At 41.7% G+C, this 14,752-nt stretch overlaps 2 protein-coding genes across 2 annotated transcripts in view; one reads left to right on the top strand and one right to left on the bottom strand.

The window, feature by feature from the left end:
- LOC307124223 (B-cell receptor CD22-like) overlaps positions 1 to 11,450 on the bottom strand; it is a gene marked incomplete at both ends in the record, with an annotated part of 61,249 nt that extends 49,799 nt beyond the window's left edge. The window contains one exon of the mRNA XM_079813272.1: positions 11,390 to 11,450. Within this exon, the coding sequence (XP_079669398.1) occupies positions 11,390 to 11,450 (61 nt within the window). The remainder of the gene's footprint in view (positions 1 to 11,389) is intronic.
- Positions 1 to 14,752, top strand: part of LOC307124221 (uncharacterized protein) — a gene marked incomplete at its 3' end in the record, with an annotated part of 717,433 nt that overhangs the window by 357,036 nt on the left and 345,645 nt on the right. The gene's annotated exons all lie outside the window — the stretch shown is intronic.

Genomic DNA, 14,752 nt, shown 5'->3' with positions numbered 1-14,752 from the left:
TGCCTCATTTTGTCACGACTTTACTTCAGGGGCACGGCATTACTAACTCATGGTTAACTTGCCATACACTAACATTAACTAATGGCTTGTTAATGCATCATTGTGTCATGACTTTACTTGAGGGGGCACATCATGATTAATTCACTATTAACTAACCATACACTAACATCAACTCATGGCTTGTTAATGCATCATTGTGTCATGACTTTACTTGAGGGGGCACATCATGATTAATTCACTGTTAACTACTTATCAAATTCAGCTCATGATTTATCATAAACGTACTATCAAATACACATGTAACTAGTATTCATCCCAGTTAAGAGAATGGAGGTACAGTATCATCATGGCCTGTATCTGGGTGGAGAGAGAACTGTACGGATCCCAGCAGACGATCCCTCACTTCCTGACTTTACTGCATGTTTCCTGTTTGGTTATTTTTTGGGAACTGATTTCTCAGAAACTGTTATAAGTCACAGTAGGTTTAGTTTGATGGGAAAGAGAATATCACAAAACAGACTGAGAAGGGCTGTAATCTCCCAGTCGATTAGTTGATTGTTAGTCGATACGTTCTGGCTCGACCAAAATTCTGATTGGTCGTTTTTTTGCGCGTTCATTTCATTAGTTTTGCCCATAGACAGTAAAAGAAATGGACACAGCAACCCCATAGACTTCGACGGAGAGAATTGAAGTCACACTAGGAGCACTCACTTCCTGATGGCTGATGCACTGCACAGCCTCAGACTGAGCTTGACGACGTAGTAGCATTGCCACCCATCCCGGTTTTCCAGGGATTGTTCTCTTTTTTGAGCGTCTGTCCCGGAAAATGTATATTCTTTCCCGGGACACAAATTGTCCCGTTTTTTTGTGAAAATGTACTTCTAAAGTAGAATTTCCTGGCTTTAAATTAAACCATTTCCTTATACTGTTAACTGTGTTTTCTTCATGGTTATGTATCCAATCCTGTGTCCGTAAACGGGCTCAACTTATCGCCTATCGCCTAGCAACTGCCTGTGCTGTCGGTCGGTCGGTCGGCACGCATCCATCCACGCACATGCAGGATAAAACAGTGTTCAGTTGCTTTCTTTTTTAAAACTTTATATTAACTCAGTCTTGTGAAATGGGGGGAGAGACGGACAAGGAGGATAACGCAACAAAATCGGATGCAAATCATGCAAAAACAAAGAAGCACCCGAGTTTTGCATTAAGCAAACGCAAAAATCTAGCCATTGCAACGTTTATGACAAAGAAAGGGAGTCCTACAACTGTTAACATAGTATATTTGCAAAAATGGGTTTTGCCGCATTCATTTCATCAGGTGGAGAGCACTAATTGCTAATGGGGGTGTTTTCAGAGTACCCCTGTTTCACAGGTAACAGTCTGTCTTCAGAACATCCCCCATTGTTTCCACTTTTGGATTAGCCCAACCACTGGAGAAGAGAGACAGATTGAAGTAGGCTAGTTTGCTGTGTTTATTTAATTGTGAGCGTTTTTTCTGCTCTTGATCTGGCTTGTTTAATAAATATTCGTTTTTATTAAAGTGGACGTGCCTTTTGTGTTTAAGAGTAAAAGCTTTAAAGGATTAGTTCACTTTCAAATAGGGATGCACCGAATCCAGATTTTTGGGGTTCGGCCGAATACCGAATCCACTGGTTAAGATTCGGCCGAATCCGAAACCGAATACCGAATCCTACTCCCATCCGCAGTCCATTATCACAGTAAACACATTAATGAACTTAACAACGTCCACAGCAGTGTAGGGATGCTATTGACCATTAACTGTTTTGGTCAAGTTTACTAAAGGAAACATTGTCGTTTATGTTCTTCTCGCCGCTATTTCATGATGGTTTATAGAAAAATTACCCCGAGTCGTCCTCTGTCGTTTCAAAGAACAACCCAACGGAGAGCGCAGGAGGCGCGCACTAGGGTTGTGCCGACATCAAGATGGAGCGCCACCATCGTGATGCCACGCCCCCGTTGCGAGTCTGTTGTGTGCGACACACATTAATCCTCTTCTATAGTAACAGTTAAACTAAAAACTTTGGACCCTGGGTGAAAAATTAAAAATTAAATTGAGAATGTAACTAATGCATATATGCTATTTTAAATACTGTAGTCTATGCCAGATATATAGCCTACATTTTGAAATCATTTGAGGCTGAAACATCCATAAGCATGCGTGTTTATTTTAGCACTTCCATCAGTGAAACAAAACAGCCTATAAAACAAAAACGATTTTCAGTAAATAATGGTAACCTCAAGAATATATGAAAATTAAATATTAGTTAGAAAAATATTTGATTCATACTATTTCCCCACAAAGATGCGTCATATACCGCTCTGTGCTTTGAGAGGAATGTGGGACACTGAATAGACACCTTCTTGAATATCTTCATCTTCATATGTTCTACTGATGTTGCAAAGCAACACTTGTTGTAAAAGGTCCGAAGAGCGGATTTTATTTTCCACAGGGTCAAGACATTTAGGCAATGTTTGATTATTCACTGCCAGAGAAAACGAAACTAAAATCACCGGCGTGTGTGAAATGCGCTATTCAAAGAAACCAAACTTGACGCGCCTTACCAAGTATAATAACAAGAACAAACTGTGTTAAATAAAATTTGAAGTAAAAGGGTATTCGTCTTACAGTGTTTTTTATACTTTCCCACAGTGAAGGATGTGAATAGTTATAATAGACTTAATTATAAGCAAACAAAAGGAAGAAACGTTTATAATCCCCTGCGAACATGGCGACGTGAGTGAAGAGTTGGGAAAAGAAACGAGATGTCCTTGTCCATTGGGATAAAATGGACTTCTAGGCCTATTGTTCAAATTCACGGAAAATCGAGTGACCATATCCAGATCGCAAAACAGAATGAAAAAGTGCTATCTGACCATTTGCTATCTGCTATCTGATATTATTTGTATAGCGCTTTTCACAATACACATTGTTTCAAAGCAGCTTTACAGAAAGTGCATTTCATAAATGTACATTGAAAAATGTTAGAAAGAGAATGTTAAAGAAAAATGTTAGAATAAGTTAATCAATCATGTATTAATTTAGGCCATAACAACGCTGGCGTTGAGTCGTCTCTTCACAGGCGTCGAGTCGTCTCATCACAGGTGTTGGGGCATCTGAAGTCTCCATGAGAGGCTGGATACAAACTGGAGCTGACGAACTAGTTACCTCAGGACTAGTGTCCAGAGATAACAACAGAAAAGCAGATGGGAAATAATTAGCATAGCTGCTGTTCAGAATATTAATGCTTTTGATCCGATTTAACTGTAGTATAAAACGTATTTATAATGTGAATGCTTGGCTAAAGAGATGCGTCTTTAATCTAGTTTTAAACTGGGACAGCGAGTCTGAATCTCGAACAATATCAGGAAGACTATTCCAGAGTTTAGGAGCTAAATGTGAAAATGCCCTCCCTCCTTTAGTGGATTTAGATATCCTAGGAATGACCAGAAGCCTCGAGTTTAGTAATCTTAAAGAGCGCGATGGATTGTAGGGCGATAGAAGATCCGTTAAATACACTGGAGCTAAACCATTTAGGGCTTTATAGGTCAGTAACAATACTTTGTAATTGATACGGAACTTAATAGGTAACCAGTGTAGAGATGATAAAATTGGTGTTATATGATCATATTTTCTTGACCTAGTAAGAACTCTAGCAGCTGCGTTTTGGACTAACTGTAGCTTGTTTATTGATGATGCAGGACAACCAGCTAATAAAGCATTACAGTAATCTAGTCTCGAGGTCATAAATGCATGAACTAACTTTTCTGCATCAGAAATAGATAGCATGTTACGTAGCTTAGCAATGTTTCTAAGGTGGAAAAATGCCGTTCTTGTAACATATGAAATATGATTTTCGAAAGACAAGTTGCGGTCTAATATAACACCCAGGTCTTTTACTGTATCGGATAAAGTGACAGGACATCCTTCTAAGTTAAAGTTGTATTGTGAGAGGTTTTGTGGGCAGTTTTTCGGACCAATAAGTAATACCTCCGTTTTATCTGAATTTAATAGCAGAAAATTACACGTCATCCAGTATTTAATATCTTCAACACACGCTGTCAGTTTAGATAATTTAGCGTTTTCATCTGGTCGTGATGAAATATATAATTGAGTGTCATCAGCATAACAGTGGAAATTAATTCCATGTTTTCTTATTATATTACCTAGTGGCAGCATATATATTGAGAATAGCAGAGGGCCTAGCACAGATCCTTGCGGCACCCCCATAGTCTACTGATGTTATCTTTGATTTTCCCCCATTTAGACAGTCTGATAAATACGATCTAAACCAGTTTAATGCCTGTCCCTGAACACCAGTGTAATTTTGAAGTCGATCTAAGAGTATTTTATGATCTATAGTATCGAACGCAGCACTAAGATCGAGTAGAACTAGTATTGAGATACAGCCTTGGTCAGAAGCTAGAAGTAAATCATTTGTGATTTTAACGAGCATGGTTTCTGTGCTGTGATGCGGCCTGATTCCTGATTGAAATTTTTCATAGATATCATTTTCTTGCAAGAAAGAGCACAATTGAGCAGACACAACTTTTTCTAGTATTTTAGACATGAATGGAAGATTTGAAATTGGTCTGTAATTTGCTAGGTTATTATGATCTAATTGTGGCTTCTTAATGAGAGGTTTTATGACTGCCAACTTGAATATTCTTGGAACATGACCTAAAGATAAAGACGAGTTAATAATATTGAGAAGATGCTTTTCCACTACAGGTAACAACTCTTTCAGTAGTTTAGTGGGTATTGGATCTAATAAACATGTTGTTGGTTTAGATGCAATGATAAGTTTATTTAGCTCTTCCTGTCCTATAGCTGTAAAGCGGTGTAGTAGTTCTTGAGGGGCGATAATTGCGGTTGAATCATAAGACATCATTAAAGATTTTACATTTACAATTTTGTTTCTGATGCTTTCTATTTTCTCAGTGAATAAATTCATAAAATCATTACTACTAAACTGTAACGGAATATTTTGTTCAGGCGATGCTTGTTTATTTGTTAGTCTAGCCACAGTGTTAAATAAAAACCTTGGATTATTTTGGTTATTTTCTATTAGTTTGCGGAGATGCTCAGCCCGGGCTGCTTTTAGGGCCTTTTTATAACGTGACATACTATCTTTCCAAGCAATTCTAAAGACCTCTAAATTAGTTTGTTTCCATTTACGCTCTAAGTTACGAGTTTCTCTCTTGATAACATGTGTAGCACTGTTGTACCATGGTGCTTTAGTTTTCTCTTTAACCTTTTTTAATCTAATTGGTGCAACAATTTCTAATGTACTAGAGAAAATGGTGCTCATACTGCTAGTCATTTCCTCTAGTTCATCTGTTTGTTTGGGTTCACTGAGCAGCTGAGACAGATCAGGTAAGGTATTTGAGAATCTATCTATAGTGGTTGGAAGGATTGTTCTGCCTGGTCGATAACGTGGCGCAACATGACAGATTTCAGCAGTACGCAGTATGCAAGTTACCATGTAATGGTCAGTGACATCATCACTTTGCGGTATAATATCTATATCGGTTGGGTTGGTTCCATGTGATATAATTAAATCTAGTGTGTGAGTGGGACCAGTGACGTTTTGCTTGACCCCAAAGGAATTTAATAGATCTGTAAACGCAGCCCCTAACGCATCATTTGTGTTATCTACGTGTATGTTAAAATCTCCAACAATTAATGCTTTATCGACGTTGACCAATAGATCTGAGAGAAAGTCTGCAAACTCTTTTAGGAAATCAGCATAGGGCCCTGGAGGTCTATATACAGTAGCCAAGGCTAGAGATAATACGGATTTCTTTCTTACATCTAAGAGCGTTACATTTAGCACTAGTACTTCAAACGAATTAAACCTGTGACCTGTTTTCTGGGTAACATTAAGAATATCTCTATAGATAGTTGCAACACCGCCACCATGACCAATCAGACGGGGCTCATGCTTATAACAGTATCCTGGTGGAGTAGACTCATTAAGACCGAAATAATCATTTGGCTTAAGCCAGGTTTCAGTAAGGCAAAGTACATCGAAACTATTATCTGTGACCATTTCATTTACAAAAACCGCCTTAGGTGTGATCGATCTAATGTTTAGAAGACCTAGTTTTAGAAATTGTTTTTGTTCACTAATATTGAGATTTTCTGGTATAATCACAATTAGATTTTTCCTAGATCCTACAGTAGATTTAATGTTTGACCTCCCTAAACGAGGAATAGACACAGTTTCTATATAATGTTCTACATTGGTACTTATGTCAATTAAGTTAGGACAAAATTGTTTTTGTTCACTATTATTGAGTTTTTCTGGTTTAATCACAATTAGATTTTTCCTAGATCCTACAGTAGATTTAATGTTTGACCTCCCTAAACGAGGAATAGACACAGTTTCTATATAATGTTCTACATTGGTACTTATGTCAATTAAGTTAGGACAGCAAATACTGTGATTTGGACTTTGACTTACTAGTCATATGTTGGTGGTGTTCAACGCCCTCGAGATGTTGTCCGACAGAAGAGCTGCTCCGATTCTGCTGGGGTGAAGGCCATCAGGACGGAAGAGCCTAGGTCGCTCCCAAAACAGATTCCAATTATTTACAAAGAGCAGCTTCTGTTCATCACACCATGACATTAACTATTCATTTAGAGCAAATAATCTACTGAACTTTTCATGTCCTAGTCGGTACGTGGGAAGCGGTCCAGACACGATGATCGTTGCTTCAGGTGATGTTCTGCACACCGTCTCGATCAGGCTCCTGTAGTCCTTCTTCAGAACCTCCGTCTGCCGCAGCCTGGTGTCGTTCGTTCCCGCGTGCAGCACGACAGCTCCGATGCGCTCGTCACCGTTCAGGATCTCGGGAACCTGCGCAGCGACATCGAGAACACGAGCACCAGGAAAGCAGTGAGTGATAACCTTGCCTTTACCTGAGGTAGCGTGGACATGCCGGACGATGGAAGTGCCGATGACCACAGCGTCGCGTTCCGTCTCGCGAAGAGGGGAGAAGCGGTTCCGGGTGGAGATCTCGAAGACCGGGAGGGGCGGAGAGGTCCTCGCTCTGGTCCTGGCTCGCGTCTTCCGCTGTGGAAACACCCAGGGTCCATGGTGCTGTGTCGGTGCCGGAGTGAACGAAGCCATGGATGATGATCGCGTCCTGGGTGCTTGGGTCCTGTGCAGAGAAACACGCGGAGTAGACGAGGTCGGAGTCAAAATGTTACTATCCACTGACTTGAGAGCATCGGCGCGCGATGTTTCAAGCGCTGTTCTTCGCTCTCTCAGCATGGCTTGTCTGTCTAGTAGGCCGCGAATCTGCTTCTCCAACGACTCCAACTCCAACTGCACCGAATGCAGCTCGAACGTGTCCTCACCTGCACTCAAAGGTAACATTAGACACACATCCGAGTTATTCGCCATTGTAGCAGATGTGCTACGATGGCGAATTGTAGGTTTCAGTTGGTAACGTTACCGGGTGTAAACAAGTTACCACGCGTGCAATGCTTGCGGGCTACGGCTAGTAGCGGAAGGTCGGATATAAGTAGCAATATCAAAGCAATCCGATTGTTTTTTATAGAGAATCGTATCGGAGATATGTTCACACACTGTAAATAATAGAAAGTATTCGTTTGTAAGCGAGTGTTAAGAAGAAAATCAAGGATTATGAATCAATTTGACGGAGCTCCAAACACAAACAACGCGCTCCTCATTATTGCAGTGATTATGAGTCTAAATAGTATTTATGTAAAGAGATATATTAAAATAAAAAGAGCTCAACTCTTAAGTGGAAGGAACCTATTTTTCCCCCTCACGTGCAGCGGATGAGTCATTATTTGGGTTAGTAAAAATAACGAAATTATGGTTTTAAGAGAATAGTAGGCTATATATGTCGTCTCCAGGTGGCCTAACGTAGCCTTCTTCTCCAGGTGGCCTAACATGGCCTTCATCTCCAGGTGGCCTAACATGGCCTTCGTCTCCAGGTGGCCTAACATGGCCTTCGTCTCCAGGTGGCCTATCGTGGCCTTCATCTCCAGGTGGCCTAACGTGGCCTTTGTCTCCAGGTGGCCTAACGTGGCCTTCGTCTCCAGGTGGCCTAATGTGGCCTTTGTCTCCAGGTGGCCTAACATGGCCTTTGTCTCCAGGTGGCCAAACGTAGCCTTCGTCTCCAGGTGGCCTAACGTGGCCTTTGTCTCCAGGTGGCCTAACGTTGCCTTTGTCTCCAGGTGGCCTAACATGGCCTTTGTCTCCAGGTGGCCTATTGTGGCCTTTGTCTCCAGGTGGCCTAACATGGCCTTTGTCTCCAGGTGGCCAAACGTAGCCTTCGTCTCCAGGTGGCCTAACGTGGCCTTTGTCTCCAGGTGGCCTAACGTTGCCTTTGTCTCCAGGTGGCCTAACGTGGCCTTCGTCTCCAGGTGGCCTAACGTGGCATTTGTCTCCAGGTGGCCTAACGTGGCCTTTGTCTCCAGGTGGCCTAACATGGCCTTCGTCTCCAGGTGGCCTAATGTGGCCTTCGTCTCCAGATGGCCGAACATGGCCTTTGTCTCCAGGTGGCCAAACGTAGCCTTCGTCTCCAGGTGGCCTTACGTGGCCTTTGTCTCCAGGTGGCCTAACGTGGCCTTTGTCTCCAGGTGGCCTAACGTGGCCTTCGTCTCCAGGTGGCCTAACGTGGCCTTCGTCTCCAGGTGGCCTAAACGTGGCCTTCGTCTCCAGGTGGCCTAACGTGGCCTTCGTCTCCAGGTGGCCTTCATCTCCATGCGGCCGATCAAGGCTCTGTCTCGTGTCCGTTCAAGGCTTTCGTCTCTATGCGGCCGGTCAAGGCTTGTCTCTACCTGGCTGATCAAGGTCCATCTGCGGCCGATCAAGGCTAGTCTGTGGCTTTTCGCAGTTACAGTTTACGTTTATATGCCTTTTGAGAAAACTAACATAAAATTCAACCCGCCAAAGTGGCTAGTGGTAGTGAATGCGTTATAATTATTATATTGTGTGTGCTTCAGGGAGGGCAGCGCCCTCTATTGGCCATTTTGTATTATTTGCATATATTTATATGGCCTTCGTCTCCAGGTGGCCTATCGTTGCCTTCGTATCCAGGTGGCCTATCGTGGCCTTCGTCTCCAGGTGACCTAACGTGGCCTTCGTATCCAGGTTGCCTATCGTTGCCTTCGTATCCAGGTGGCCTATCGTGGCCTTCGTCTCCAGGTGGCCTAACGTGGCCTTCATATCCAGGTGGCCTATCGTGGCCTTCGTATCCAGGTGGCCTAACATGGCCTTCATCTCCAGGTGGCCTAACATGGCCTTCGTCTCCAGGTGGCCTAACATGGCCTTCGTCTCCAGGTGGCCTATCGTGGCCTTCATCTCCAGGTGGCCTAACGTGGCCTTTGTCTCCAGGTGGCCTAACGTGGCCTTCGTCTCCAGGTGGCCTAACGTGGCCTTTGTCTCCAGGTGGCCTAACGTGGCCTTTGTCTCCAGGTGGCCTAACGTGGCCTTTGTCTCCAAGTGGCCTAACGTGGCCTTCGTCTCCAGGTGGCCTAACGTGGCCTTCATCTCCAGGTGGCCTAACGTGGCCTTCGTCTCTAAGTGGCCTAACGTGGCCTTCGTCTCCAGGTGGCCTAACGTGGCCTTCGTATCCAGGTGGCCTAACGTTGCCTTCGTCTCCAGGTGGCCTAAACGTGGCCTTCGTCTCCAGGTGGCCCAACGTGACCTTCGTCTCCAGGTGGCCTTCATCTCCATGCGGCCGATCAAGGCTCTGTCTCGTGTCCGTTCAAGGCTTTCGTCTCTATGCGGCCGGCTAAGGCTTGTCTCTACCTGGCTGATCAAGGTCCATCTGTGGCCGATCAAGGCTAGTCTGTGGCCTTTCGCAGTTACAGTTTACGTTTATATGCCTTTTGAGAAAACTACAATAAAATTCAACCCGCCAAAGTGGCTAGTGGTAGTGAATGCGTTATAATTATTATATTGTGTGTGCTTCAGGGAGGGCAGCGCCCTCGATTGGCCATGTTGTATTATTTGCATGAACATCAGGAGAGATGTGATGGTGTCCGTGTACAGCACAGCTATATCTGCCTGCATCCTCTCTTCTGACTGACTGCAGCAGGAGTTCATTGTTTCCGTCTCTTCTCTCAGTTAATGGCTGTGAGTTTCTGGACCAGATGAATGTTGCTCTGTCAGTCAGAGTGCAGCTGCTTTTACATGTCAGACGGACTGAATCTCCCTCTGTCACTCTCTCAGGAGACTCCACCTGAAGATCTGAACACAACACACACATTATATCTAGTGCTGCTGTCATACACTGAGTATTATTCAACATAATGCACAGAACAAGAGATAAACCTCACCAAACTCACCTGTGACAGTAAGAGTCACTCCTGGATAACCAGTCCATTTGTCTTTATCAGTTGTGAATCTGAAACAGTACATGTGTGAATCCTTCAGTGTCACATGACTCAGTCTGACGGTGCAGTTCTGCTGTTTATCTCCCAGATACTGAAGCCTCTGACTGTATTCAGGGTCCTCAGACAGATCTGGAGGCTCAACATCCTTTACAGGGTTTTTGACCCAGAACACTTTCTTGATCTGATGTCCAGTAGGGTATGAATAAGTGCAGTTCATTATCACTGTTGAGTCCTTTAGTGCACAGATGTGTGAACGACTGTAATTCACACTCAAACCAGCACCAGAAACCCCTGAAACACAGAATTCATCCTGATGAAAATATTGGTTTATCAGTTACAATGAACCATTGAAAACATGATAATTTTTTAATTCTTGAAAACATTGACTTGTTTCAAAAATCTTCTCAGAATTGAGTAATAAATGAAGTGTCATTTACTGCATCAGCTTTGATGGAGGGTGTTGCAGAAAAGCAGAAGTAAATGTACAGAGACAGAGTGAAGAGAGAAGCACAAAATCAGCAAAGAAACAACACGATACACTCTCAGATAATGAAATATATAAAAAACAAGACTAGGAAAATAATCAACGTTGATTTATTAAATACCCAATAGCATTAAAATGTGAGTTTTGTATCAGATCTGAGCTCATTTATATGCATATGAACTAAAAAATATTTAACATTTACACATTCACTTCTGAGAACTTGAGCCAAAAATATTCAGGATCTGGTGCTACAGTGATTTCTGTCCAATCAAACGCTCTGAACAATGAGAAAGTCCCTCCCCCTAAACCACATGACACTGACTAGCAAGAAGCAAAAGACTATTGGACATTTCTAAAAGGGACAAGCGTTTGACACGTGCAACCCAAACTTTCTGTTTCAAAGGGAAATATGTGAGTACAGGACAGAAGAAAGTGTTGATCAGCCGCTCATGAGGCCTTCAATAAAACATCAGAGTGTTTCTAATGTGAATGTGCCAGAGACTCACCGTGAATCATGAGCAGAAAGACCAGAGGAAGAGCAGGAGCCGTTCTGACCCACATCAGCATAAAATACATCTATAATACAGCATTAAACATCACTCATAATCATCACTTGTGCTCAAACAAGTATATGTTCTGTATATCACCCTATTCTTTACATTTCTCATGTTAAGATATGTGCGTTATATGAGCAATAATCATCAGTGTTCACTTAAGTAAGAGTGTGTTTGTCTTACCGTGTTGTAGCTCATCAGATCAACAGCAACTGAACGACTGACTGAGTAACACATGAACTTTTAGCTTTAGGTTAAAGGACTGTGTGTGATTAACACGGTTTATTAATGTCCAGTGACAGGAAATATCAGTGTCCCTCCCTCAACAAGAGAACAACATCACTGAACTAAACCTAACTGAAGGACAATAATGATCCTTTCTTTTGACGTCATGATTGACAGCTGTGATTGACAGCTTGTTTGAGCAAAGTAGTCTCTGAGGCACTAACAGACTTTTTTGGGGATTTTCTGCACAGCAAAAACTCAAGAGATAAATGAACTCTCCTGGGAGTATATGTGAGACCACACTCAAGAGTGTTAAAGTGTTAAAATAAGAGTGTTAAAGTAACACTGAAGCAGTGTTAAAGTTAATGAGATAATTAACTGATTCATTGAGTGATGATTGGTCATTATTGAAGATACCTGATGATAAAAAGCAGAATCACCAAATGAGAAAAATAAAAATTTTCAGTCACCATTATGGTGAATAGTGTTTGCTTTATTTTGATCTTGACCCTTGACTTTTTAATATTATATTTTGTTTGGTGCTGGAACAGCCAGACAAGCAATGACAAACGCTGATTACTTGGTGTTGGTTATGTTTTGACATCGTCATTACTTGACCTGAATCTCTATCTTCATTTAGAGCCTCTGAGTTGGGTTTATCTTGTTGATTACGTCATAAAATTCAGCATTTTCAATATAATTTTAAGGAGTTCTTAGAAGTTGTTCTGCTAAAATAAATTTAGCACACGGAAATCAAGAATCAGTGTAGGAATCTCAACAATGATGACAAACAGCTCGTAAAGCTCAAAATTTATTCATGCAGCAAAAAATGATGGGAGCCATGGAAGAATTTTGATTGATGGCTCCCAGAATGCACTGCAACATGCTTTTTGATGGTCACCACTGTTGAGATTCTCAGGCTGATTCTTGATGTCTGTGAAAATGTTTTTTTATTTGATCAGAACTACTTCAGAGAAAACATTTGAATTGAATTGAACACGCTTGATTTTATCACTTGGAATCACAAGTCTGGTGTAAATGTAACTCAGATATAATGTTATAATCAATGAAAAATGTCAAAATCTAACCAACACCACTTGATCATCCTTTTACTCTTTGCTTGCCTGGCTGTTAAAGCAATCAGAACAAATTCTAATGTGTTATATGTCAAGGATCAAGATCCAAACTAAATCAAACACTAATCACCATAATGGTGACTTAAGAGTTGTGGCGGTCTCCTTTGGCGGTTCTGCTTGTTATCATCTGGTGTTCGTCATTAATGGCCAATCATCACTCAATTAATCACTTAATTATCTCATTAACTTTAACACTGCTTCAGTGTTACTTTAACACTCTTATTTTAACACTTTAACACTCTTGAGTGTGGTCTCACATGTACTCCCAGGAGAGTTAATTTAACACTGGAATTTTTGCTGTGTGGAGATTGGAGCTTCAACTTTAATTTCTACATTTCCATAACTGTATATTTCACACCAACACAATGAGTTGTTCTGCAGTAAACTGTAGGGGGAGACGAGGGACAGTTGTAACACTTTTTGCAATTTTTAGTAATACGTCAAAACCCATTTATACTGGAATAACCAATTTATTATTTTATATTATAACAACGTATTTAAGTGGTTTTATGAAATATGTACAGGTTGTAAAATTGACTTTAATACAGTCTCTCCAGTGTATATGGACGGTTGGAACATGTCTAAAAGAGACATAATTAATCAATCAAATAATCAAAATGGAAAATATGATTTATCTGTCATGTTATTGTGACTGTCAATTTAATGTTTTTAAGAAATGATTACCTTTTTTTCATACTACATGACAAAAAGAGGTGAAACCGTCAAATTCTAATGCAAGAAAATGATTTAATGGATAGAACACCTCAAAAATGTTTAAACATGAACTCAAACATTCTCAACAACAGAGAGAGAGAGAGAGAGAGAGAGAGAGAGAGAGAGAGAGAGAGAGAGAGGGAGAGGGGGGGGGGGCGGCACTAGTCTGAGTCACACTTGTGGCAAGAGTAAAAATCCCTACATATGAATGAAACTTGGTTGGTGATACTGGGACAATTACAATAGCCATTTCTATTTTTAGCTTACAAAACAATGATTCTAATGATACTTGTTTGAATTCATACATTTGATGTTAAAAAAAATAATACATCAGAAAGAAAAGGGTTTTTTTTTACCTCAAAAACAACCTTTTGTAGATAAATCCGTCAGGAAGTTTCAAATGTGGCTCGCTTTTGGGTAAGAATGGAGGGCAGCTAACTGAGCATGAGCACAGTGAGTGTCATCACTCTAGGTTGTTTTTGATTGGAGAAATTCAAGGTGTTACAACCGTCCCTGGTCTCCTACCAAGGCCCTGTCCCAAATGGCAAACTTCATGTGCACTTTCGGTCTTGTGGACTTACAATGGCCGCTGTGTGCGCGTGTCTGTTAAGTCCACGAGACCGTAGGGTGTCCCATTTGTCATTTTAGGTCTCAGAAGGGTGCTCGCAAGCGCCCCCTTTGAGGTCGATATGCGCCCTCGATGCGCACTTCTGCCGAGCCCACACTGGTGCGAGCTACGCAGTGGACTTCTTCCCAGCAGTCAAAGCGGCATTACGTCGTGAAAGTGCGGACTCAGAGGAAGACTGTGAGGGCTTAGGGCGCCATTTGGGACAGGGCCCAACAGATACTGCGGGAGTGTGGGCGGGGTCTTGATATCACGGCTCTACTTCCTGCTCTCATGTCCTGCGTTTATTACTGCACAGACTCAGGTCCCAAATCAGACAAGATGAGAGGGAATGTTTGTATTTCTGTATCCAGGATTTCTTCAGTCACTTTATTTGTCTAAGAAAATGATTCATAAAACTCAAAATATATCATTCTCAAACTGTGATCGAAGCATTTTCAGCATCATTACTCCAGTAATAGCGCTAAAACTGAACATTCACCAGCATCCTCTGCCATCAATAAATCATTAGTAACTCTTAAAGTGCACTTTCGGCACTAAGACCTGCTCTTAATCAGCTTCTTCAGGAGTGCTTGTACTATCGCTATCTTTAGTTCCTCAGGAACACATCCAGAA

Source organism: Gobio gobio (genome assembly GCF_949357685.1).
Source record: "Gobio gobio genome assembly, chromosome: 3".
NCBI lineage: Eukaryota > Metazoa > Chordata > Actinopteri > Cypriniformes > Gobionidae > Gobio > Gobio gobio.
The sequence above is the reverse complement of the archived record's forward strand: the minus strand, read 5'-3'. Positions and strand labels throughout refer to the sequence as shown.